Source organism: Lycorma delicatula, chromosome 4, assembly GCF_047948215.1.
Source record: "Lycorma delicatula isolate Av1 chromosome 4, ASM4794821v1, whole genome shotgun sequence".
Classification (NCBI taxonomy): Eukaryota; Metazoa; Arthropoda; class Insecta; order Hemiptera; family Fulgoridae; genus Lycorma; species Lycorma delicatula.
Genome location: NC_134458.1, coordinates 46618439 through 46645870, shown reverse-complemented (window position 1 = coordinate 46645870; position 27432 = coordinate 46618439). Strand labels below are relative to the sequence as shown.

Here is a 27432-nt window from a genome sequence, read left to right as displayed (position 1 = left end):
ATGGTTGATGACCCTACATGAGGTCCACCCGAAAAACAAAACTTGTCCATTAACTGACTTACAGTCAATTTATCTTTGTTATTTAGTTCAATAACTTTAACTTTTTCATTTAGTGTTAAAGGAGCATATTTACAGGCATTTTGGTGAATTTTAAAACAAAAACAAATTAAAAAAATTATGATAAATCGATACGTTGACACAGTAAGGTACAATTCAGAACAGTATTAAGATACAGACACAACACACAAGAATACAATAAAGCACAAACACATTAATTGTTACACAGTAAAAAATTAACACAAACATTGTGTAACTCAACATACATGAGTAGTTTATAAGCAAGTAAACCTGATTACAATGCTGACAGAAAACAAGCATAGACAAATTGTCACATATTAAACAATGGTATCATTTTTCTGGAATGTGTATGGCGTCACTATAGCTATTTTCTGCTTGTGTGTTCAACCGCCAATTCCCATACACCTGTGTTAGCTTCCTTATAGGCTACCGTCATTTTTAATCACCTACTAAAAATTCTAGTAAAATAATCAATTTTCCATCCTTAATATCCATAGTTCATACAGTATATTTTCCATATTATTCAAGGTGCCTAACTTTCCATTTTCGTGTTGTGGAGGTTCTGTATTATATAGGATGATTTACATTGATTTTTTCACTTTTTTAATGGGAACAATATTTTTCCAAAATGGGAAGGTTTCCGTCTTGTTCAGGGTCCATTTTGGACAGGTTTCACTGTATTTTCAAAAATCTTTAACAATATATAAATTTCAAGCTAAATCATCACTGACAATAAGATTTTGCCAAGATTATTTATTTTGTAGATTTTGCCAAGATTATTTATTTTGTTATATTGTGATAATCCTGTTGGGTCTACATGAAGAATTTTCAAATTTAAAAGTATATATAAACAAATTGAAATTAGAAATTTCAAATACAATATTAAATAAATATTACAAAGAAGTTTTTCTTCAAATTAGGTTAGGTTAAGAATTTCAAATAATTTATAAAACAAAAGTGCTCTTCGAATCTTCTCTACAATATATAAAATTTCCATGTACATATTTTTCTTAAAAAAAATTATCTTGAGGTCACAGAATCTAAGAAAGTATTCAGAGATTTTGCTGCTTAACTAAGATAAAATATATATGCATATTTCATGAAATTTTCACAAATTTTATTGTTTAAAATGAATAAAGTCAGATTTTAAATACACGAGGTTTTATACTTAGGTTAAAATATTTTCAACCTATCCTGAAAAGTTGATAAAAAAATGTTGGTGTGTTGCCGAGTATGTTTCAACATAAGCAAAAAATTCATTAAAGATTTAACATCTGGTTTGAAATTAAAAAAAAAATCCCTTTTGGCATGTCAGAAGGCGGAGGAGGTAGATTTCACTGGTGCTAAGTAGGGGGATAAAAAAGATTTCCACCTTAAAGTTAAGAGAAAAAATTAATAGTGATATTTTGTTTTTTCGAAAAAGGCCTCCCATTTCCACCCCATGCTCCGATTTTGCCCATTAATGAACTCAACCGAGATTTTGGGTCATTCTATTTTATGTATACATTTGAAAGTGATTGGAGCAAAATTATGGCAGTTATCATGTCCACAAGAAAGTGAAATATATATATATATATATCAACTTTTGAACTGACAGTGGTTTTGGGATCTGGGGGATGTGAAACGCGAAGATATATAAAACTTTTTCGGAAGTCGATCATGGTACCCATTATAGTAGATAGATTTCTTATGAAATCTACCTAAAAAAGTAATATATATGTATACTAACAGACCCGGTAATGCTTTGCTATTACTAGATTTGAGTATATATATAGATAGATTAAATGATCACAATTGAAAGTATGATAAAACATTAACAAAATGAACATTATGGAAGTTCACAAAATTTAACCTTTCCCTTTTACTCTTTTTAAATATTTAGCATAGCGTGTGTTGCTTTTACGTCCAGCAGATAGCGCTGTTTTTTAAAAAAAGCATGTTTTTATCTAAGATGACAGGTGTGACATCAAAGGTATGTAAATAGAAGGTATATAAAAATACGCGCATATTCGAATGCAATGTTGTGTCAAAATTTCAAAGCAATCAGTGAAGAACTTTTGGAGATTTAAGATTTTGAACAAATGAACATTTACATTTTTATCTATATAGATAGTATTTTGTGGTATTGTTACTTCAAGAAAGAAAGAAAGTTATTTTAAATAATCAATTAAATAAAGTTCAAGTAGGATTCAAAAATGTTCATTGCCATCATTCAAAACCTCTACATCACAAATGAATAAGCATCATTTTTTTTTTTTTTGAAAAAAAAAGTGAAAGCAATAAATAAAAATATTGAATTTTTTATTTTTTTTATTTTTTTTTTACGGGCATCGACTACTAAGGTCATTAGCCCTCGTCACGTTCTTAGAAAGAAGTTAGTATCACCATCAGGATCGTCATATGTAAGGGTGTAAAGGGCCCTTACATTTTATTTAAAAGCACAAACTACACAAAGACATTAAGACACAAACAACAAAGACAAACACAATACTTACGGGGTGTAAAGGGGCCCGATATTAAAATTTGAGATAAGGTTTTCAAAAGACCATGAAATTAAAAATACAACTTATCAATACCATTTCCTTCTACCTGTCTCGTTTATAGTTTGTTTAAGCACCCTCGGGGCGACCGGAACCGCCGTTGAGCAGTATATCAGTCGCACCAGGGCGCCATGGCAGTTGACTCCTCCTTATAAATAGGCTATAGGCATGCACCACGCCCACCCATAGCCTCGCGCCCTCAGTTTACCCTTGAGGGTCCCCCATGCCATCATTGGACACACCCCGACTCACTGCTCTTGAATGCAGACGAGCCAGGATGGCCTAGGCAAGAGGGCTACCTCCCGTCATTACACGTGCCACGCTTCGAGACTCCCGTATACATAATGAATTCCACTTAGAGATTCTTTAACACAGCTTTAAAAATTTTTCAACTTTTACATGACTTCTAAGAAGTCCACTGGCATGTAAAAATGCAACTATCTTTTCTTCATTTCCATTTTCCAGATCAGCAATAATGTCACTTCTTAGACGGAACCTCTTTCTGAGGCCCTCATATATTGTACACTCTTCTATTAGATGCTTAATTGTAAGTGTTTTATTACAAACACTGCACATTGGTCTCTCTTTGCCGGTTAACAAATATGAATTTGTCAATTGCGTGTGACCGATTCTAAGTCTGGTCACAGCTACTTGTTCACGGCGAGTCAACTTAAAGTCGCTTTTCCATTTATATGGAGAAGTTTTCACTGAGTTTAATTTTGTATTTAAACTCCTCCAATCAGTATCCCATTTGTTTCTTACTATGTTCGTTAGACAGTTTTTAACATCTGCCACTCTTACAGGAAATGCATCCAGATCATCGCAGACTTTTGCCTTTCTGGCAGCTTCGTCTGCGCTTTCATTACCTGTATCACCAGCATGCCCTGGAGTCCATACAAATACGCATCGCTGTCCTCGTTGGTTTAGAACATATAAAATGGACAGGATGTTTGCAATTAGGACATCCTTTGTGTATAATATATATATTTTTTAAATTTATTTAAAAAATGATATATATTTATTTATATAGCCTTTGACAGTCCTGGGAACGTAATGATTCTAACATGGGGTCATACATGTAAAGTGGTTCAGCCGTTGAGTTACTATGGTGGAACAAACATACATACATACACCTAAATACATTACACTCCTTTTTGGGCAGTGAAATAATAATACGAAAGTAGAAATTCTTTTATATAAATTATAATTGCAATTTTGTATGGGAAATTAATGAACAATTAAAAAAAGTAATAAATACATAACTGAAAAAACAAAATACAATTCTCTAAATATTTAATTTCTTTATGACAAAATGCACATAATCCCACACCACAAAAATATAACTTATTATTACCCAATAATGTGAACTGAAGGTTAAATCTAATAAGATATTCGTGGACTGTCATGACATGAATGATACAATCAGTGCTGGGTGTTTGTGTCTAGTGCAACAATCAATACATTAAGATCAACTACATCAAGGAATTTAATTTGATAGCACTGAATAAAAAAAATAATAATGGTTAATGAATCACTTTATTAAAAAAAAAAATATAATAAATAAATAAATAACACAGTATTTTTTTTCACAGCAATCATATTTCCAACACTATTAATAACTAATGATTAAACAACTTCAATCCAAACTACATAATTACTAGTGAAAAAACTACTTCTAAAAATAAAAAAGCTAAAATAATTAATCGCACATAAAAATATAATAATAATAATAATTATTAATTCTATGTAGTAAATATAAGCGGACGGTGGGACCAGAAATCATCCCTTCTCCATAATTTAGATTAGTTATAGCTAAATGATGACAGTAATATTAACTAACAGCTAGATAATAATACATAAAGTTTGGAAGTAACAGTATCAATGAAATATAAATAAATAGAAACCCAAATTTGGAGGTGAAACCAAAACATATATATTAGCTCCACCCCCTCCACCATCCGCTTATACTTCGCTTAAAAAAAATACATATATATATATATATATATATATATTTATATATATATATAAATGTATATAGATCCAATAATAATTTTTACATTACAATTTAATATAATTAATTTAAACAAAGTGTAAAATGTAAAACTAATCACCAACATACATACAGTGCAATAAAATTATGAATATCAAATGTTGTTATAAATATTAGTAATACTGTTATTTTTATTAGTAGCCCATTTTCTAAAAACAAAAGGAAAAAATGAAATATTTGAGTGTTTGAAAAAAATTTTAACAATAGCAATGAATTAAAGTTATCTGGATGAAAGTAAAATTATTAGATGAAAATAAAAAACCTAAAAAAAATCTTTGTGTTCCTATTAAAATATGATCTAATTTTTTAAAATCACAAGAAATTCAATATTTTAAATGACAAACCTAAAAATATGCAGACATTTATTTCAAAACAAAACATGATGGGCACTAATAATTAATTCTTATTATAAGAAAATTTAGGCAGGCATAACTATATCACAATTTATTAATATGATAATCGGCAGTAGAAATAGAAATATAAATTTACCATACACCATACAACATGTAAATATTTGTTATTTATCACCCTCATTTGGTAAATGGAAACGCTAACGTTAAGTAATACACATAATCATGCAATTAAGATACAATATTTTATGTTAGACACATATTGTTACATTAATAACAATTAAACAAATTCTTACATTTTCATTTCTTTTTTTATAGAATAATTAATACAATGTCATTGATCATCCTCGAGTTCCTTAGGATTTTTTTGTTCTGCCTGTGAGATTGCAATACTTCTCAGACTACGAGATCTTTCAAATAAAGATGGATCAGTATAGATAGGTTCACTAGGATCTTCAAATCCTCTGTTAGAGTGTGACACTGAAGCTAATCCAGGCATAGGGAAATCATTATGTTGTCTAGAACTCAACATCGAGTGTGAAAGTCTACTTCCAACGATTGTTGCAGAACTGTAGAATGAAATGACAAACACAAATAAGAAAATAAAGAGAATAAAAATACAAACAATTAGTTTCAAATGTAAGTCACATTCTCCCTCCCTTTATCAAACAAAAATTAATAGTATTATTTAAATTACTAACAGTGTATGTGATGTTTTACTGTTTAAACATCACATGTCTTAAATTCCCAAAAATGTAACATTATCTTAATTACTGACCTCAAAAATATTGCGTTTGCTGTTATGCTACGATATAGTTGAACATAATCTAGTAGTTATGATTTTCCACAACTGTTTAGGACAGCTTTATTTTCAGAAAAACATCCAATATACTGAAGACTGTTGAACCTACAAGTTTTGATGTATTCCTTATTTTTTAAAACTTATATATTTTTTTTCTACCTTAAGTAATGATTGTTGCTACCATTTTTACAAACCAAAATTTGTGTATGCAAATAAAACTTCACACTAGAAAAGAAATTTTTGAGAATTTTTTAAATTTATTTTTCTACTTATTAAGAAGATTGAGAAAAAACCTAGTGTTTGCTATTAGTGATTTTTTTTGTTGTATTAGATATAACAGAGGAGATTTTTATATAGTGATTTTAATACTAAATAAAAGAGCACATGTGTTAGTTATAAATTGTAGGAAAACCTACTTTTAATGAGGGTTAGAATACTTTTAGTGAGTATCTGTTTAACTTTGTTCAATTTTCATTTAACATAATAACAGAAAGATAGCATTAAAATGGACTCAAGAATCCTGGTTCAAGCCCACTTAAAGATATTTTTAACTAGATTGTTTGAATGGGACTAACTTCCAAATGCCAGAAGAGTTTATAGACTATTGTGAAACAATATATAGTTTTGAAAAAGTTAAAATTACATTTACATTTAATAAACTTAAAATCCATTAATGAATTTTATTCCTATGGTATTATAAAACTGGAATCTGTAATACATGATACAATCAGGTTTCTAATTAATTAATGTAAATTTGAATCCAGTTTTTTTCATAAAACACTGATATGGTCACTTTGTATGGTAAGGATTTACTGGTAAATTCGATAGTTATTGAGAAAAAAAATAAAACTCTGCACAGAATCCCTTCAAATGATTCCAACTTTTATTAAGAAGCAAGCTTTCTTTTTGGAAGGCAATTTTAGATCTAGTATGGAAGTTCTGATAGATAACTTTGTAGATAAAATTTTTTTTTGTCTACTTTAATGTCGTAGAATGATTGACTAATTTTTAAAAAATAATTAATTTTTTTTTTATATGAAGTCATTAAGGCACAAATTAAATGAATTACATGCGTTGTTGATTTATTAAGCACATATTGATGTAGTTGTAGCTGTGGTTCTGAGGTATTGTGTAGTTGTGCACAGGGTAATGTTGTATATTACTTGTATGTTACAGATAGTTTGATTTTGTGTTCTCACCTTCGTTGTGATACTGCTGAACATGATGTTGTGATGTTTAATAGCCAATCAAACACAGACTTCAATTTATTTCATAGTATCAATAAATAATCAGTTACAAAGAACTGTACACTAGCAGTGTTTCATTTTAATAAATTACACTAAATTAATTGATATTGTGCAAAATTCAAAAACAGAATCAAAGTTTACAAATAAAATGTTTTCAGTAACTTTCTTCATATTGTTTGCAGTTGTACTAGAAAACATCTTCAGTCAAGGGGCACAAAGTTGTTAGTTTCAAAAATTTTTTAAAAACTGGTAGAAACATATTTTTTAACTTCAAATGGAGTACTGTCCAATCATACTTAGGGATATAATCTTTTTTTTTATTTAATGTAGATTTGTTGTTTCACTATTCCTGTACTATTTTCAGTTAAAAAGATTACTTTAATTGCCTACCTCATGGTTTATTTTATTTTAGTTTATGGCATAAATTTATAGTATGAGTGACAATGAGGAAATTGTTTCCAAACAGTTACAAATAGTTAACATCAGAAACTAAGTTACTTTGATTTCTTAGCTTTAAATCTAATTTTTGAGTTGTGGATTGCATTTGAAACAGTATTAAATAACTTTAAAAAATAGTATCAGTATTTAAAACAATAAGCATGCATTCAATAAAGCACATGTAAAAAAGTATAGCAAAACAATATACATATAAAAGTTGGTTGTTTAGATTCTTCCTGTTCAAAATCATGCTAATATATTAACATTTCATTTATATAATGGCAATTTAAATTTACTTTCTTTGTTCTGAGATCTTCAGAATAAAAGACATATATTTATTTACCTTAAACTCATATTTTATTCCCTCTCTGGAATATTATTCCACATCTTTTTGATCCTTGATTAGCCATCACTGCACACATTTTTCTGTACTGGGATGAATGTTCAGTTTTATTTTTATCAAAATCACGTAACATAAACTTTTGTATATATTCACTTTTTCTGACACTTTACAGGAAGTCAATTTTTGATTCTTTCTGATAATAGCATACTCTTTTTCACTGTATTTGTTAACAGTTGATACCATTCACTAATCTAGATGGTTTATTCTACTCAATTTTTATGCTACTTACAATAAAATATTTTAACTACTGACAATTCTGCTCATTCATACATTCCTCCAAATAAAATTACTGAAGGACCCCTCCCACCACGCTGTCATAAAGTGAATATGTCATTCCATAACATTCTGAAGCTTTTATCAAATTTAGTTTCTATGTGGACTGGTCTCATACATTCATATAGACACTTTATTAAAACAGGACATGATTAATACAGGACAAAGGCACACATACAGAAGTATTAATAAAACATACAAGGAAAATTATAAAACATAAAACAATCAAAACTATCTTACAAATAAGTTTCAAAGAAATATCAAACTTAGAGGATACTTGTCAGAAAGTTGATGAAGTTTTTTCCATCTATGTTTACCAATATTATATATGCTGCTTTTTCTGGGGACAGCTCACATTAGAAAGTACACAGTGAAGTCATTATGTCTAATACACCCTACAATATTTTCTTGTAGCTCCTGGACCCAAAACATTATTGATCGACATCTTCTCTTATGATTTTTATGCAGAGTATTCAGTAGTTTATATGTAGTTCAAAATTCTGAAAGCCTAGTTGCTGTTTTACTTCTTTGACTGAGTCCATAATCTGTGACTATTATTCTTTCTGCCCTTACATCACTATTGCACTTCTTTTCCAGACTGTTACTGTAATTTCATCTTCATTTATATACACGATTAGATCATGTATTTATATGTTTACCTTTTCTATTTCTTGGCATATAAACCTGCGATCGGATTCGTTGAATCAGTCAAGACCAAAATAATTCAGTCACTTTAGTTCTTGTATTAACATTCCAGGGGTCATTCTCTTTTATTCATTATTACCCTTACTTCTGCATTCCTGTTATCTGATTCTGGGAAAATTAATCCAAAATCTCCTGACAAAAAAGTTTTCTTTAAAAACATTACATTATATGTTTTCTTTAAAAAAAATGTAATAAAAATATATGTAAAGTACGGATAAACTATCAATAAAAAATTAATCATTAATAGATCAGTTTCCTTTTATTTAGATTTATTTTATTTTATTACAGTAGATTGAGTATGGTTCTCCTTCAGGTGGATGGCTAGTGTATTACGCTGTTAGGACCAAAATAGTGCAGAGGAATAATATGAATCTTAAAAAAATTAATCTCAGTAAAATAATTATGTATATATATATATATATATACACATAAATTTAATAAAATATACATAAGTTAATCCAACATGTATATAAATAAACATTACACTACACTTACCCTGAACTTAGAAAACCTTTCTGCGGTGATGGTGCAAGAAATGAAAATAGGCTAGATGTACTACGGCTAACTCTGTCTTGCCCACTGCAACTGTTTGCAACTTCATTCTTTAGAGCAACCTTGTACCGTCTAGAACAACCACAAAACCTAATTATAAAATATAACAAAGAATACCAAAATAATAACAATAAAAACAAAAATAGCACTTGCAATATCATTTTTAATTGTTAAACCAGATATATTTTTAGGAATTCTTAAACAGATATAAAAATTTGACAAGGAAAAAGTAAATATCAATATTAAAAATTATAAGGTTACAACTCTTGTGTGTTCAAATAATTTAAATTACAATAACAATTAAAATTCTTTATCTTTATTCATATTCTAAACTCATTTTTATTACTTTTAATTTAAAAGAGGAAGAATATACAGTCTAATAATTAAAATAAAAATTAAATTTTAAATTAAAACAAAAATAAAATCAAAGATAGATTATAAAATTCAACCACCAATGCTTCTGATGTCAACCTTCAATATCTTTATGGAAAAAAAAAATATATATCTGGTGGCAGAACAGAGAATACTTAGGGAACAAAATTCTCTAAAAATGGAACCATACTAGTTTTAAGCCGATGGGCAACATATGGAATATTTCTTGTAGCATGACCAACATTTCTCATTTTTATGCAACTAGAAGAAAAGCAGTTAATGTTGATAAGTATTGGAATATTGTTCTATTTTTTTAATTTTGGCCATAACATTGTGTTTTATAGAAATATCTTTACTATAAATTAGATGGCACAGTAAAAAAATTCTGTCTTATAAGACAGAATTCCAGTTCAGTGTCAATTTCTAAGCAACAGTATGAATTTAATTATGGTACAAGGTACATTGGCCACTCAGGTGATTTGACAACTGTTGTAGCTGGTTTGGCTTAAGTTGGATGGGAACATATCGTTACTCTCTGTAGGTTATTGTAAAGCACTTAGATAAAATTAAATGGTAGACTGCACTGGAATGTATTTTTTCTGTGAAATTTAAAAAAAAAAATGCTGACAGTTTTGCGATCATTTACTTTTGAAAAAAATCGTGTGATCGTATGAATTTTAGAAAAAAGTTTGGTTTTCATCACAACTGTTTTGTTCCGTTAGTTCATGCTATTAAGACTTGGTTTCAAAATTCTGAAGCTACTGAAAAAAGAAGATGGCATAAAAAATGATAGCTGATTATTAAATAAAAACAATTCTGTGTTTTTTTTATAATTTTCAATTGTAACTCTGTCTTCTCTTACCTCACTTACAATTTAAAACATGAAATTTTCCAGAAGATATGTTAGTGAAACTTGTCAACAATATGATCTGAATCAATGATATCCTGTTATCACTAATGTATCTATTAGTGTCAGTGACATAAACTGATTCTTTACCAACTCATCACTGTTCTTTCTTAATTTCAACTGTCAATTTCCTAATATACTACTTATTATTATTAATTGTATAAATTCTTGTTTTCTCAGTTATATCGCATGTTGAAAATTATTGCATCCTTCTTGGTTTTGACTGAGAAAAATAAATAAAATATAATTTCTACTATATATTATTTCATAAAATTAGTACTGGCATCCATAAAAAAAAGGAGCAGTAAATATTTTAAATATAAAGTGAAGTATTGTTAAAATGAAAGGATAAATACTGTTGCTGGGTTTATATAAAACTACCTAAGTTACTTTACAATTCAAACAAAAGTAACTGCTTATACAGGTTAAATGTAAAGCAATAAAATCATATTTGCAAACTGATCATTTATTAGAAAAAAAAAATAATAAAAAATAACAGGAACTGCAATAATACATAAAAACTCACTTGTAATACATTCCAACAGAAATCATAATGATAATCAAAACGACTAGTAACAAGACAAGAATAAGCATCATTCCGTAATACTCGCCATTGGTGAGGCAAACATTTCTTACTAATGGTTCAACTTTTTGTTGTTGAGGCATTTCATACCGCGATTCATAAACCTAAAACAACAATACATATTTTTAACAGAAATATGACTAAAATAAATAAACTAAATAAACGAACATATCATTTATAGAACTACATATTCAAGTTTGATAAAACTTAATAAATCTGAAAATTTATGCTCTGAAGCAAACCTAGTTGGGGCTAAACACTATCCTAAAACTCAAGTGATCATTGGGGGATTAAGGGAAAAAGATTTCAATAAAGTTCAATTCTGTTTTAAGGAATTAAATTCACCTCTCCAAAAAAAAACCTTTATTAAGTATCATAAAATATGTCTAAAAAAATATCATAGCACACTACTGATAAAAGATCAATACACAATAGTATATATATGGTAATTACAATAAAAAACATAAAGCATAAAACAAATATGTCATAATAAACAGAAATATTCACTGTAAGCTTTATATTTTCCAACTACAAAAAAATAATACAGTGATACTTTTAATGTTTTTTTAAAATATAACATCATTTGACATAAGCTGACTGAATTAAAATATGTTATACTGAATAAAATTACTATCAAAATATGAGCATAAATTAAATAACTTAATTACAGTGATGACAATGGCGATTTTAAGTAGTAAAAATTATTATGATTAATTAATTATGATGACATAATGATTTATGAATAAATGTATAAAAAGGAAACAAAAAAGCTGTTATTTAATATTAAAAATAAAATAATAATGGAATCTCACAAAATGCAGCAAATATTATCGCTCAAGGGATAAAGTAAGAGAAATTTGTTTGAATTTTTTAAACTACACTAAACCTTGTTTTTATACTTTATAAAAAGTAAGGTTAAAGTTATAAAAACATTACCTCTGTCTGAGCTAACGTTTGTGTTAGGTATGTGTTAGGCTTTTTTAAACTACTCTCCTTCAGGGATAGTTTCTAAAAAAATGGGCCAAAATTACAGTGGTACAATGAGCAAAATCACAAATATTACTCTGTAAAAAAAAAAAAAATGAATATTAAGGTATCTATTCATATAGAATGACTTTAGTTGGTTAGTGATAAGGACATGGTGTATACAAATTGATTTAATTAATTGGGGTTTTTGAAAAGTAGTGCTAAGTTACTGCTGGAGCCAGCACAGATGATAGATTTAATAAACAATTTGCAGGACATATGAAATAAAATTATCACTTAGTTTGAAGGGGATTAGGCATTTTATAAAATTACTAAGCTAAATTTCCTCCAAAAAATGTATCATTTTGATAAAATTTTACCATTTTTTAAAATTTTGATAAAATTATAACAGTTTTGTTAAAACTGTTAATTTTAACAATTAAAATTTTTAACAATTTTAAACATTTTGTGTTACAAAAAATGGCACATATTTTACATCTGCCAACAGTTTTTGCAAAAATACTTAAGAAACACTTTATCATCTGTCATTTAAAAAATACTGATGGAAGAACGTCATATTACATTGACACACATTTTCTGCACCAGCATGTAAATTTCATAAAGTTATTTTAAAATAATGATGTTCTAGATTTCCTAAAAATGATAAATTTGGAATTTAATTCTTTAATTCATTTATGATCTTAGTGATTGAGATATTTTGTTTTTACATTACAGACCAAAATAATTCAAGCAGTTATTTTTTTCTTACCTCTATCATTTCACGAACTTGTTCTTCATCATCTGTACCATTCAATGCATCAAATGACTCACCAATACTCTGAACATATGCTGTTCCTTCAGTTTCCCTCTTTTTCCTGCCAAGTGATGGTTCATTTTTACCTGATGGTGCTGTGCAGTATGCCTGTAATAAGAAAAAAAAAAAGTTATAGTTAGTTAAAAAATGAAAATAGAACACGAAAAATCGACTTAACTTTTCTCGAAAAACAAACTGTATTAACAAGCTTTCACCATGATTTTAAGAAAAAATTGTCACTGATACAGCAACTTCTAAATTTTTGGAAAAATGTTTTAAGTTCTGTAAATAACAAAAAAATTTCATTTAATATTTTTTGCGATCTCAGTAAAGCATTCGACTCAGTTTCACATCTTTTGACGATGAAAAAACTTAGCTATGGTATCAGAGAAGGTGCTTACAACTGATTAAAGTCATACTTTACCAACTGTAAACAAGTAATTGAAATTTCAGTTTTTGATAAGAATACACATTTAAAATTTAGCTTCTCACTTCAAGTTGTAGAACACAGAGTACCCCAGAAAGTGTACTTGGTCCCCTTGCTTTTTTTATTGTTTATTAATGACTTACCTCAAAATCTTAAGCCATTCATTACAATTCTTTTCGCAGACCATACAAATGTATCTAATTGTTTAGAAGGGATTGAAAATTTTAAGATTGAAGCTATTAAATTGAATACATAAGATCTAAAAATACAAGCACAAAAGAAACTAGATAAGCTCCCCAGCTTATCTGATCTTAAATCTAGCCACACTTCAATATCATAAATTAAAAAAATATATAATAGTAACACCAATAATCACTAACAAATTCAAAATACAATTAAAGAAAAATCTATTTAATACTAACTGGTTGACACCCATCACGGCATGTACGAACAGTAGCTTCAAATACTAAAAAGTTAGATTCAGGAATTTTAAATGCATTAAATCTTGCTTCAAGTCCATCACCTTGTCGGGACCTGTCAAGACCTGGGAATACATAGTTGTCAACAGGACATCTGAAACAAAGTTTTAAAAATGATAAAATATGAACCTAACAAAATTTATTTTATCCTATAAAATAATCTTGTATAATAATATTTCTTATGAGAGGCATTGAAATTGGTGATAGCAAATAAGAAAGTCAAATAGTGGGAGGTATCAATGGTTCAATCATTTTTATTCATCAGATATATTTAATTTTCCTATTTTTAGCAAGTTTAGTTTGAAAATAAAAAAAAGAAACAGAGACTTGATAGTTTAACAGCAGAATTTTGATAATTAGACGGGTCAATAAAATTCAAAATTTTACCTCAATAAATTTTGACTCAAAAGAGGTACAGGGCATAAATTCACATATAACCTTAAAACTAATTTTCTTGAGCTACTTTAACTTACAATTTTATAAATTTAATATTAAGCCAGTTAGAATTTAGAAAGTTAAAAGAAAACTAATATGTGGGGAAAAAATTCATTTTTAGAATCAAAGTGAAGAGTTATAACAAGCAAATAGAAAAATGATATACATTTTATAGATCACATTTTAATGGTTATTCACATAAAATTTCAAAGTATTTTGGGTATTTAAAAAGTAAATCATAATGTGTAATAGATAGTTTTGGGATGGTACATTATTATATAAAAGAAATTTAACAAACTAAATTTTGATAATTCACACAGCACAAGCCAGATTTTATAATACTTTTAGTTATCCATGCTTTTTCTTTTTCTGTTTAAACATTTTATTTTTTAATAAAGGGCAAGAAAAATAAGAACTCAAGAAAAAACTATATTATTTTTCATCAAGATTAATACAAATGCAATAATTTTTTCAATTTGTTTCTAACAAAAAGGTTCTAAAAATTGTAAATTGAATGTTTATTGATTACTCTTTTAAAGGAATAAAAGAAACCTTTATCATGTTGCATTCTTTTTTATAATAAATGACGCTTTTACAATTTATACAAAAAGTTTGAAAAATTATCTTTGGGTATTTTTTTAAAATATTGTCTATACAGCTGACAGAGACATTTGTAATTCTAGTCAGCTGGGGGATAGAAATATTTAACTCTGTTAATTCTTGAGTAAAAAACTCATCAAAAGACTAATATTGTTTAGAAAATTAATATTTAAGTGCCACATAATGTGACACTAATTTACTGGGAATATTAAACATTTTCCAGCAGCTTTAGAAAGATTTCAAAAGAAACGTTCTTAGCAGAGAGATATAAATTACTATCAACATTACCCTTAGGGCATTGAATTGCAAAGCATTTAACATTTCTTTTGAGAAAACACAACTTTTAATTTTATCAAACAAGGAGTCTTCAACAAACTGGATTTCTATCAAATTTTAGCTCCAGAATTTTAAAAAGCTTCATCAAGTTTGAAATAAAAGCTTCATTAAATCTAATATGTACCCATATCTGTCGATTAACTGGACCGATCTGCCAGAATAAGGATCTCTTGCAATAACATTAGTAGCAAATATATCTGTTGCATAATTGTATCCATCCTGAGCTTCTAAACGGAATGTCAGTGGGTCACCTACAGCAATTGTGTTAGTAGGTCTTCCTTGAAACAATATAAGAAGGCGGACACGTGAACTGAGTGAGTTTTCTGCAGGTAAGTATTCAATCGGTATAGGACTTCCAGAGCTGCAACAAAGAAGAAATACAGATTATTCAGTCACATAAAATCTAAAAATTAATATTCTTTGAATATTTACTTAATTTGTTGATTGATTAATTGAACTGATATGCTAGACTAACTCTTGCAATAACATTAGTAGAAAATATATTCTGTTGCATAATTTTATTCATCCTGAACTTCTAAACAAAATGCAATAAATCCATTCAATACATGTTTCATAGTGCAACTTGATAGAAAATAAGTAATCGCTTACTGCTAGAAACCAGTCATTAACTTTTTTAAAAGTTAAAACTCTAAGCATTTTAGTACATGAAGTTAACCAATAAAATTCTACTTAATATTTACAATATTATAACCTTAAAATTACATCAGTTAAAATACTTAGATGATAAAAAAATATGGTAAAAAATTATCAACAGAAAGTAATTTACTTAAGATATTCTAGTATCAACAATCTATTATTAAAATGGAACTTAAAATAATTTAACCATGATTTTTTGTAGAAATGTTTTTAAATAATCAACTATAGTATACTTTTTAAAGATAAACATAAAAAAAAACTGCTTGTGTCTGAGCTATCTGTTACTTTGTTAAGTTCTTCAGGAACGTAACTATTTGGAGTAGAGTGTTAAGGTGCCCTTGCATATGGTGCTGGTTTTTGAAAGATCTTCATTGTAAATAACCTTTAAAAGCATCATAAATGGCATCACAACAATCAGTATCCCCAACGGAACTCTCCGAAGAAGATTGACAAAAGCTAAACAAAATGGTTTTTTAAAAAATAACTTTTACCTTAAAAAAATGTGTTTAGAGTTTATGGTTAATAAAATTCATACATTTCTTTAGTATTTTTGTAAAGTAATTAACTTTATATTAACTTTTTATCAAATAAAAAATTACCAAAGCATAAAATCTAACGGTTCTTTTACAGAAACCAGAAATAAATACTATTATATATTTTTTAATTTATACATAATTTTCAAATATTAATTAATATTATATAACCATATTTAATATCATTAAGTTTTGGTCTGATTTTATATATTTGGTCTGATTTTTTATATATTATTATAGTTTGGTATAATGTTTTTTCTTAAATAATATCTTTTTAACCAATGTATGAATAGTTCTAAAAAGGTTACAGAAGATTCTTAAAGAAAAAAAATTAATTTAAATTCTATAATTAAATAATAAACAAATAATCTTACTTTGCTGTCATATAGCTTGATGTAACCACTGCTTCACCTGGCCCTCGAAATAAACAAGTGAGATTATAACGTTTATCACGACCAGTTTGCACATAATCACTGAATTGAACCACCACAATGTTAGTCATTGTATCGCCATACTGTATGAAATAAAACACACATAATTAACAATTTTGAGGTAATTGATTTATATGTTAACATTTACATGTAAATAATACATATAGATTAGAAATCATATTCTGTTATTATTCATTTTTATTTTTTCATTTTTTTTTCTAATATGAGTTTTTGGTTAGGAAGTAACAGCAAATGGAAAAATCTCATATGGTCAGGGATCTGTGCATGAGAAAACCTTTTTTTAATATACCACCATTATAAAATTTTCTGTTTGTAAAATTCATAATATTTAAGTGTGTTAAGGTCTTATTTTTTATATGCTATGTGTAAAATCTGGGATTGTGATTAATGTCTTTGTATGTGTGTCCTGTTTCCATTAGGTGATTTGCAAAATTTGTTTCTATTGCATTGTGTAATACCTGTATGTATTCTTTGCATCTATGAATAAATATGCAACCAGCTTGTCTGATGGAGTATTTAGTGCAATTAAGAGAGTGCGCACTCATAAACACAGCAACACAGGAATGTATAAATTCTAAAATAACAATACTAGTAATATGATTTAATTCAAAACATAATCAACTCATTATACTAATATTGGCAATAAACAAATATTATAAATAATAATAAATTTACATCCCTTACTCTTGAGAAGACACACACACACACACACACACACACACACATATATATATATATATATATATATATATATATAAAATATAATGAACAAGTAGAATCATGGTAACTGAATTTTGGAAATACGTTTTATTTAAACTACTCAAATTATAATATTAATAAACAATAGTTATATTTGCCACAAACTGTAACGAAGCAGAACAATTCATTCTGTATTAATCACCAAAATGGTAATATTCTCTGTGAAGTTCTCTGTGAAAGAACTTAACAGAGATAAAACAGAAAAAATAATATATTAAACAGTAAATAGATGATAATTGTCTTTAAGAGAATAAAATATACAGGAATGTACATACATTTTTAACTTATTTTTTTATTTAAAAAATATTAATGGATATTTTTTATATAATTTTTAAAACCGATGGTTGTTCCCAAGTGAGTGTAATGATTAACGAAGTAAGTAAGTGAATCAATGTTGTAAAACTGATGTTTTAATATAGTCTGAGAACACTGTGTTATTTCACACATTCTGAATGGCTGTTACTGAAGTTATTGAATTTTCTAGATTAACAGTAGATGTTATTCTAAGGTACAGATCCAAAAATGCCATTTATTTACCCTTATTTAGCAGTCTTGGTTTTTACTCATTCTATCCTTTGGTTAATTGTTTGTTGACAACATATTCTCTAACGTCATTTCTGAAATACTTGTTAAGCTGATCTGTCATGTTTCTTCTGTTAATGGAGAGTACAGTAATTATAATTTTAAGAAATGATAATGTATAACAATGTTAAATAAGAAATAAATGAGTTACTTACCCTTTGTGTTCCACAATCAGGGTATCCCTGAGCTCCACTAATTCTAAGGACGTTAGCTGTACCTCCGTTTCCTCTATAGAAACATCTGTCATAGAAGCCATATGTGTAAATACGTCCGATGAACGGTTCAGGAGTTCTAAGGGTGAATTCCATACCATCTTCACTACAAACCTGACTAACTGTAACAAACATATATCTACTATATTAATTTATGTTATGTTCATAGAATACATAGTGCATTATGAAGATTAAACAGAGGATAGTATACAAAACTTAATTTAACATTTTGTGCAGAAATAGCTGTTGATTCCACTGATGTTTATCATTTTTTTTAAGAAAGATACAACAGTTTATATTCAAGCATCATCTTTTTTGGTGCGCCCATAATCTTGTAAAACAGTTGTTTTATTAGCTAATCAACCATTTTTAAATTTAAGCAACTGATATATTCCTTATTTTCCTGTATTATTGTGTGGTATAAAATCATAGAAAAATTGAAAAAAATGGTTTTGAATTGAGCTGGATGGAAGATGAAATCTTTTGTACAAGCAGTTTGCATGTTTTGAAGTCTGGTTTTAATCGCTGATTCAAATTAAAAAAAAAAAAAAAAAATTAAATACATTAAACAGAAAACAATTTTGTTAAAAAATGAGATTTTAAGCTACACTAAAGGCTAAAATAATTACCATTGGAGGGAGAAATATTCAAAAAATAAGGAAGAGAAATTCTCATAGAGCATTAAGCAGAAACATTAACATTTTCACACATTTTCAAGAGGTTTCTACATGCTGAAATTTTTTATACTTTTCTATTGTCTTATGAAAATCCTTCTCGCTTGTTCATTTGAAAATATTAATCTTTCTAATTCATCTAACCATCAATATTTTTGTCTTTTGCATGGATTACAATCTGTTTTTTTTTTAACAAAATAAATTCATTATGAATAATTTTAATAATATTTTAACACAAATATTATGTGCAATGTACTTTTAAAGAGAAATTTATTAATGATTTTTCTATTTTGATAGCGTTCTACTTTTTTATTTTTCTGTTTAATCTCTGGAACCACCATATGGTATTACTTCAGAGAATGAATGAGGATGATATGTATGAATTAAGTGTAGTCTTGTACAGTCTCAAGTTAGTGTTTTTTATGAAATTTTTTAATAATAACCATCTTATATTTAAGGAACTCTACTGTGAGTGTCGCCATCATTTACCATCAACCTATAATGAATAGTAACATAAATGCTTAAGATAAGTTGGTATCTACAATACTTCATCAGTTTTCTTCATACAAGAAAGTATGAATTGTGTTTAAATTATGTGACACGATTTGCAATTTGTAATTAACAAAAACTACTAGCAGGAAAACCATTTATCTGAATTTTCTGAATAATATGAAGGTGCACTTTTTACACTAGACCAACAGTTTTACACTGATATGACATACCATCTAAACAATCTCCAGCAGAACCTGAACGGCTTGTTGACCTTTCATAATAATCGTAATCACCAGTAGTCTCAAAGAATGCTGGGTTGTTTAGATTTAAATCTCTTGAGTCATGATCACTTAACTCGCAGTTTTCTGGTTGAGTAGTATAAGGAGGTGCAGCTGTAGTAGCTCTGAAAAAATGTCACAAAATGGATAAAAAAATCTATTTAATTAAATTTTGAAGGGACTTTAGAATACAGAGATCAAAATAAATTTGTAGATATGAGCATATACATCTTAGTCTATGTTTAACTTGCTTAATATTTTTCTACACCTTGTGTAATCAAACCGGAGAAAAAAAGGAAAATACCTTTTAAGGTTATGCTATCAGTATTTTGCATCAGCACAAAATTAAAAAAATTGTTATCTCATTTTCTGAGAAGTTTGCCCTCAGAAATGGTCAGGCCAAGAAATTTATTTGTAGATTGTATCCAATTCACATGTAAAGGTTAATTTTGAGGTGGATTTTGGTTTATGTATATTTAAAATTACCAAATTGTACATTATTTTGTGTCACCTCAGTACAATAAGATCATGACATAAACACATCCGTGTTGTTACATTATTTTATGAGCATGTTTATTATTTATGGATATGTATGTTTGTTCAGTATGTTGTAAAAAGATTTCCACTTGGATACTGGAAGTTATCTGTAATATTTGTTCTGGAATGCTAAGAATTTTGTTTCATAATAGTATTTAAAATGTTCAATTCTGAAATGTCTTTTTTTGTTCTTTACTTAAAACTTAATTTATAATATTTATACATACAGAGCAATAGTTTCAGTACATAAGACAAATTAAACAGATCTTATTTAAAAACAATAAATATTTGTTTACAAATAGTATAAATAATACCTGTAGTTAAAAGATCGGCAAATAAAATCCTGAGCTTCCATGCAAGATCTTTCACACATATTCAGTGATGGTGTAGTAACCATACGGCGAATAAACTGCCTTCTAGCACGCATCCGAACACCAACCTACAATCAGAAAATTTATTCTGCTAGTACAGTATACATAAATCTGAGGGCTTCTCCACTGTTTTTTGAAAAAAGAAAGTTTTAATCAAATATTAACTATTAATATTTCATAATTCATACACTTCAGTTATGAAGAAAAGAGAATTCAGTAATGATTTATTAATATTTAAAAAATAATTATTTCATTATAGTTATTTTGAACCCGTAGTAAAATGTTGTTATTAGAATGATAATACATTAAATAATTTTCTATTTAGATATAATTTCAGCTCATGTAACGAAAACACTCTTTTAATTTATTATTTAAAAAAAAAAGGCTGCCTTCAGGTAGATGAGAACATGAGAAAATATGTTAGGACTTTGAACATTGACGTAAACTGAATGAATTGTTATAATGTCCAAATACCATGTTTTTCTTTGAAAGTAAATTGTGTACATTAATACTCCTGAACTGTCACAATTTCATGGTACTAAAATGATGTCCATTTTAAAACCAAAATAAATAAATTCTCAGAAAGGGATGGCAAGAAACTCTTCCCTATACGTTCTTCACAGAACAAATTTGTTGACATGATGACAATACCTTATTAGATGTGGAGTAGTACTGAAATTAAATAGATGTAGGATGACTAGCTTGAGAGTGTTGATTTAAAATATAAACAATGTACTGTGAATTAACATGTTTTTAATGAGTTAGAACCTTCAGTAGATCTAATGGGAAATTTTTTATGATGATATTTTCAATCAAAACACTACCAAAGAATACGATTTTAAGTAATAAATAATGGATAAAATAATGTAGAAGAAACATATATCTAAAATGAAATGACAAGGATAAATCCAAGTAAGATGACTTATGTTTGTTATTTCTTGAATTGCTTTAATAGTATGATTAAAAAAAACCCAAAGAAATCTCAATTGGGCTGTGTTTGCCATTTCAATAGTTCTTTTCAACCTGAAAGAAATGAACCAGTTTACACAATTTAAATACATGTAAAATCGTTTGTTACTTTCCACCAGAAAGAAATTTAACCAAAAAGTAGCAGATTTACCTTATCATGATTTTTCATAATATAAAAGTCTAAAATAGCTGTACAACACTAATTATTTATAGTTACTAACTTGTTTGAAAGTATCAGTATCATCACAGCGTGTTGAAAACGGTCTACCGGGGTCAAATCCGGGTCCTCCTCCAGCAAAATATCCAGGAGGAGCTCCAGGTATTCCTGCTCCAAGTGCATTATGTCCTCCTCCAAAACCAGCAGCACTTCCATAACCTCCTCCAGCTCCTCCTCCTCCTCCTCCTCCGCCTCCTGCTCCTCCTCCTGCTCCACCATAACCATAACCTCCTCCAGTACCAGGATATCCTCCTAAATCTGCACCATGTCCACCAATCGGACCCCAGTAACCAGGCGCAGGTCCATCAGGGTACGGACTACCTGGAATATGTGGTGCATTTCCAGGATAACCAGGGTAACCTCCACTACTGCCAGGAACACCACCTCCACCACCATAAGCTCCTCCACCATATACAGCTCCTCCTCCTGTACGATTCACATCATTAACACAATTAAAAGTAGGAAAAACAGATTTTAATTTCAAAGAGAATTAATAGAAGAAATAATCATTTATAAGAACTACTGGTTTTATATTATATTTTTGATAGTGAAAGAATTTTATTACTTATGGATTTTATTATCATTTAAGTCAACATTAAAAAAAAATTTACCTAAGGCATTATAAGGGGGTCGACCATGGCCATGATATGTTGTATCTTGTCCAAGAGGGTCAGGTCGAAAATGATGACCTCCGTCTCCATCCATATAGTAATCTGAAAATAAAATAATTAAATAAAATTCTTTATTTATAAAATCAAATACAAAAGCAACAATAACATAATATCTTTATGAATAAAAATTAAATTAATGTATGATTTCACATAATGAAAAAAAAAATTGTGATACTGAAAATCGATTAATAGCTACAAATTTTTTAACTAAAGATTTAATGCAGTTCTACAGAAAATTTCTTCTTTAATGGATTTAAATATAAGATGAAGCAGTAACATACTAGTTATAGTTAAAACATTTAGAGCTTCACTAAAGTATCTATAATATGACTATTTAAAGTATAAACATTTCTTGTAAATTATAGGTTCATAATCAATATTAGTAGACAACATATACGTACTCATTAAATTTTCATAGTAATCATAGTCAGCATCATAAATTATACGAAGACCATCACGTTGATTAAAACGGCTCAATCGACATATTCTGAATCTATCACTGTAGACAGCAGAACGGCACTGAAAGCTTGCCTGACGTAAGCATTCATCTAAACATTCACTTAATGATCTACCAGTAATCTCTGAATGAAATTCTCCACCCAGTCGGCTGTTTCTATATCGCTGAAATGCAGTGTCTGGTCTCCGACCGTCAGCAAACAAATGAGAAGTCAATGAATTTTCAGGGAACTCGCTTCCTTTGGCTGTAAAACAAAGTACGTTTGTAGATACAGGATAATAAACTCAATATGTATGTTAATTACAATATATTTAAAAAAAATACTTCTGTTAATATTATTATACCTGCTGTGTTCAACTAAAATGTAGATCTATAATTAACGTGAGGAGTTCATTCACTATGAATTAATGTTCATTAACTTGATGTAAAAACAAACATCTATAAAATTAATGTTAATTATAAATTCTTATCAAATTAAAAAGCTTCAGACAATCTTTGTTAAAAAAAACATTATGAAAGTAATTGGTTGATATTTTTGCCAAAAATTAAATCAGAACTGTAACTAAACACTCTTTTGTGTAACAAAAGTTTAGTTGAGACTTGTGGAGTGGAAATAAACATTGTGCAAAGCCCTTCTCAGGGCATCCCCCCCCCCACACACACACACACACAATATATATATAGTATATATATATATATATATATACTATACTTATTTAGCATACAGATAAGTAGTTCACAGTTCAATATTTCGTATATGTGGAACCTTGTATAATTTTCTAGTAAGTGGCTACAGTGGGAGTCACAAGTATAGTTTTCTAGTAAAAAAGAATGTTACATATTTTATAATGTATGTGGATATCAGTTAAGATTTTCAATAGAAGTTTAATATACTGAATATTCCATAAAGGAGAGATGTAAATAGAAAGCTGCAGTAAACTAACAACAAATTAGAAGACTAATAGTGACTAACAATATCGATAATGAGCAGGATTAAGGAAGTGTCTATTTAATATTAAATAAATATTACTTACGACTGTCCAGACAGACTAAATCATATAAATCATGAGTTGGACTGCTGCTGGTTCTCAAATCATCTTTCTGAGACATAGAATCTTCTTCAAATACAATGCAACGTCTAATTTGTTCATCATATTCAACAGATCGGCAAAAGTATCTGGAAAAGTATTTTGAATACAACAATTTAACAATAAAAGTAACAATCATAATAGCATTAAAAGAACAAGTTGCTACATAAACTGATATGCTGAATAAATATTTTAATTTGACTTATTAAAGATTAAAATTTTTGTTTTAATTCAAAGCTGAATAGTTATATAATAGTACAATTTAATATATAATAGTTATATAAGATAAATAGTTATTACTTTACTTTAATTTTACTTAGTTTAAAGATACTTTTACTTTAAAGATACAGCAATCTATTTTTTTTTTTTAACAAATCACACGGATAAAAACATGTTTGAATGACTTGTATTGACGTTACCACTTTATCAATCATTTCTTAGTCATGAATATTTTTTAATGCATACTAATATAAAAAAACTTCCGAAGATATTAAAAGAGTTGTTAAGTTATTAAAAACTCTTATCTGGCTTTTGATATGGAAAATCTTTTTTACGGGGATTTATTATTTGATGAACAAGGGTACTTTTAATAAATGAAAATTTTCATTTTTAGGCATAAATTTCCATCACACTGTAATATCTAACAATATAGTATTCACAATGCTGATTACTATATCACAAAGTATAGCTTAATCAGCTTCCTATAATTTATTATATATTATGTTTCATAAGGAAACTACCTATCGTTTAAATTTTATTTAGATAATAAATCTGTGAAATGAATTCTTAAAAAAATGTTAATTTTTAATGACACTCAGAACCAAATTTACTATAATCTAACACTTTTTTTAAACACATCAATGTTGTCAATCACATTTGTGGCAATCTGCAGTGGGATTAGCTGATGTTATTATAGTGTATATTTTTTTACTTTAGTAAGTCAAGTATTTAAAATGTGGCAAAAATGTATTATTTTTTTAATTTATATAATATACATACATATAATTATTTTTCTGGAAATTAATCTTTTTAAAATTCACATTATTCCTCTGTACTGTTAAATTATATTTAATTTCTATTAAATAAACCACCTAGTACAGAATTAAGATAAGATATATTACCTTAATTTTTCATGAAAGTAATAAGACAGGATCCCATATCCTCAATCATGATTGAAATAATTCCATTATTGCATAAAAAATATTTAAAATAAAAATACTAAATATGTAAATTGTGTATTAATTTATACGAATGCTGCTACCTATAGCAGTTTTTATAAGACTGTCTCCCTCAAATATTGTTTGATGGTTTATCAAATTGAAATTTTGTTTGTATTTATATATTTAATAACTCAACTAATGGACCAACACAAAATTCTCATCATGGGACTGCAGGAAATAAGAAACACTGACCAGAACGCCATGGAATCTCAGGGATATAGGCTTAACGTATCTGCATAGAGAGTGGTGAAAAGTGTCCCACAGTTTGGAACAGATTTTTGGTCAGCCTCAAAATAATAAAATCTGTACAAGAATTCAAGTCACAATCCCAAAATCCCAAGAATCTCATCACTCACCCTAAAAGCATCAAATAAAATCTACACCATAATAAATGCCCACATCTCCACTAATAATAAAAACAAATCTCTAAAAGACCGTACAGAAACAGAAAAGTTCTGGGACTACTTGACCAGACCGTAAATAACATCCCCAAAAATCATGTTAAACAACTAATTGAGAAAGAAGATATGGCGATGTCATTGGAAACTGGCCCGTCCAGAAGAGAAAAAATGAAAACGGACAGAGACTCATCAATTTCTGCAGAAACCACAATCTAATCTCGAAATCTACATTTCAAGAGGAAACCTCAAAAACTCAAAACCTGGAATCACCCAGACTACACTGAAGGAGAATGGCAACTAGATCATATCTTCATGGACAAACACCACCACAAAAAAATCTACAACTGTCTTCACTGTGCCCTCCAAGGACTAGACACAGGCTCAGACCACTATGTAGTCAAAATTAAAATTAAATTAATCTTCAAAGGAAGTAACAAAACCGTGCCTCTAAAATGCATCTGGATGCATTTGGATCAAAGAACTACCAGAACCCTGGACGGCAGCTCTTGTCCACCCACTAGACAAAAAGTGGACAAAATAGATCCTAACAACTACAGGGGAATTTCACTCCTAGACACAACATACAAAATTCTTTCAAGAATCGTTTTCAACAGGATCAGTTTACAACTCGAGAAAGTACTAGAAGAATACCAGGGAGGTTTCAGACCAGATCCTGTCTCAAGCTAATAATGGATTACAACAGAAAAAAGGAAAGACATGGTGATAATGTTCGCAGACTTTAAGAAAGAATATGACTGCATCCACAGAGAATCCCTAAAAAAATTCTAAGACACCTTGGACTACATCCAAAATTAATAAACTTGATAAAACTTACCCTCACAAATACCAAGTCAAAAGTGAAATTCAGAGGCAAATTCTTGGAACCATTTGAAATCAAAACAGAATTGTGCCAGGGCAATGGCCTCTCATTGCTACTATTCAACTGCGCTCAGAAAATGGTAATGAGAGAATGGCTCAAAAATGACCCCTAAAAATAAAAATAGACCAAAAAATTAAAACAAACTGCCTTGGTTTTGCAGACCACTTGACACTATTAGCAAATGACATTAATGAAGCTACTACACAGATATTAACATTTCAAAACATTACAAATAAAATTGGCCTCAAAAATATCATTTGAAAAGACAGAAATTATGCCCCAAAAATCAACACAATCAAAAGTAAACATAAACGGTAATAAAGGCAAAATAGTAACCCAATTTAAATACCTTGGAGAAATAATAACAAACAACCTAAATAGAAAATTGAATTGATTGAAATGTTATCCTTTTTTGTATATGTGTGAAATATTAAGGCTGTTGTTAATTTTGCTATAATCATGATTTGTTTTGAAGAGATGGTTGGCAAACCTTTTAGTCTATTTTAAAATGGAGTGGCTTTATATTCTTAATATATCTGTTTGAATCTGTCATAATATTCTGACAAAGAATATTTAATAGTTTCATTTATGTATTGTAATGTTTGTAATGACAGAATGCAAATAT

At 28.4% G+C, this 27432-nt stretch overlaps 1 protein-coding gene across 1 annotated transcript in view; it reads right to left on the bottom strand.

The window, feature by feature from the left end:
• Nucleotides 1-4620: 4620 nt before the first annotated feature.
• The window catches only part of nompA (no mechanoreceptor potential A), a 60485-nt gene continuing 37673 nt past the window's right edge, over nucleotides 4621-27432 (bottom strand). Inside the window, exons 7-20 of the mRNA XM_075362851.1 lie at nucleotides 24253-24395; nucleotides 23163-23462; nucleotides 22702-22803; nucleotides 22095-22516; nucleotides 20848-20972; nucleotides 19949-20121; nucleotides 18496-18674; nucleotides 16922-17061; nucleotides 15482-15718; nucleotides 13930-14080; nucleotides 13036-13188; nucleotides 11244-11404; nucleotides 9382-9510; nucleotides 4621-5587 (exon numbers count right to left, since the gene is read on the bottom strand). Of these exons, the coding sequence (XP_075218966.1) occupies nucleotides 5353-5587; nucleotides 9382-9510; nucleotides 11244-11404; nucleotides 13036-13188; nucleotides 13930-14080; nucleotides 15482-15718; nucleotides 16922-17061; nucleotides 18496-18674; nucleotides 19949-20121; nucleotides 20848-20972; nucleotides 22095-22516; nucleotides 22702-22803; nucleotides 23163-23462; nucleotides 24253-24395 (2650 nt within the window). The 3' untranslated portion in view covers nucleotides 4621-5352. The remainder of the gene's footprint in view (nucleotides 5588-9381; nucleotides 9511-11243; nucleotides 11405-13035; nucleotides 13189-13929; nucleotides 14081-15481; nucleotides 15719-16921; nucleotides 17062-18495; nucleotides 18675-19948; nucleotides 20122-20847; nucleotides 20973-22094; nucleotides 22517-22701; nucleotides 22804-23162; nucleotides 23463-24252; nucleotides 24396-27432) is intronic.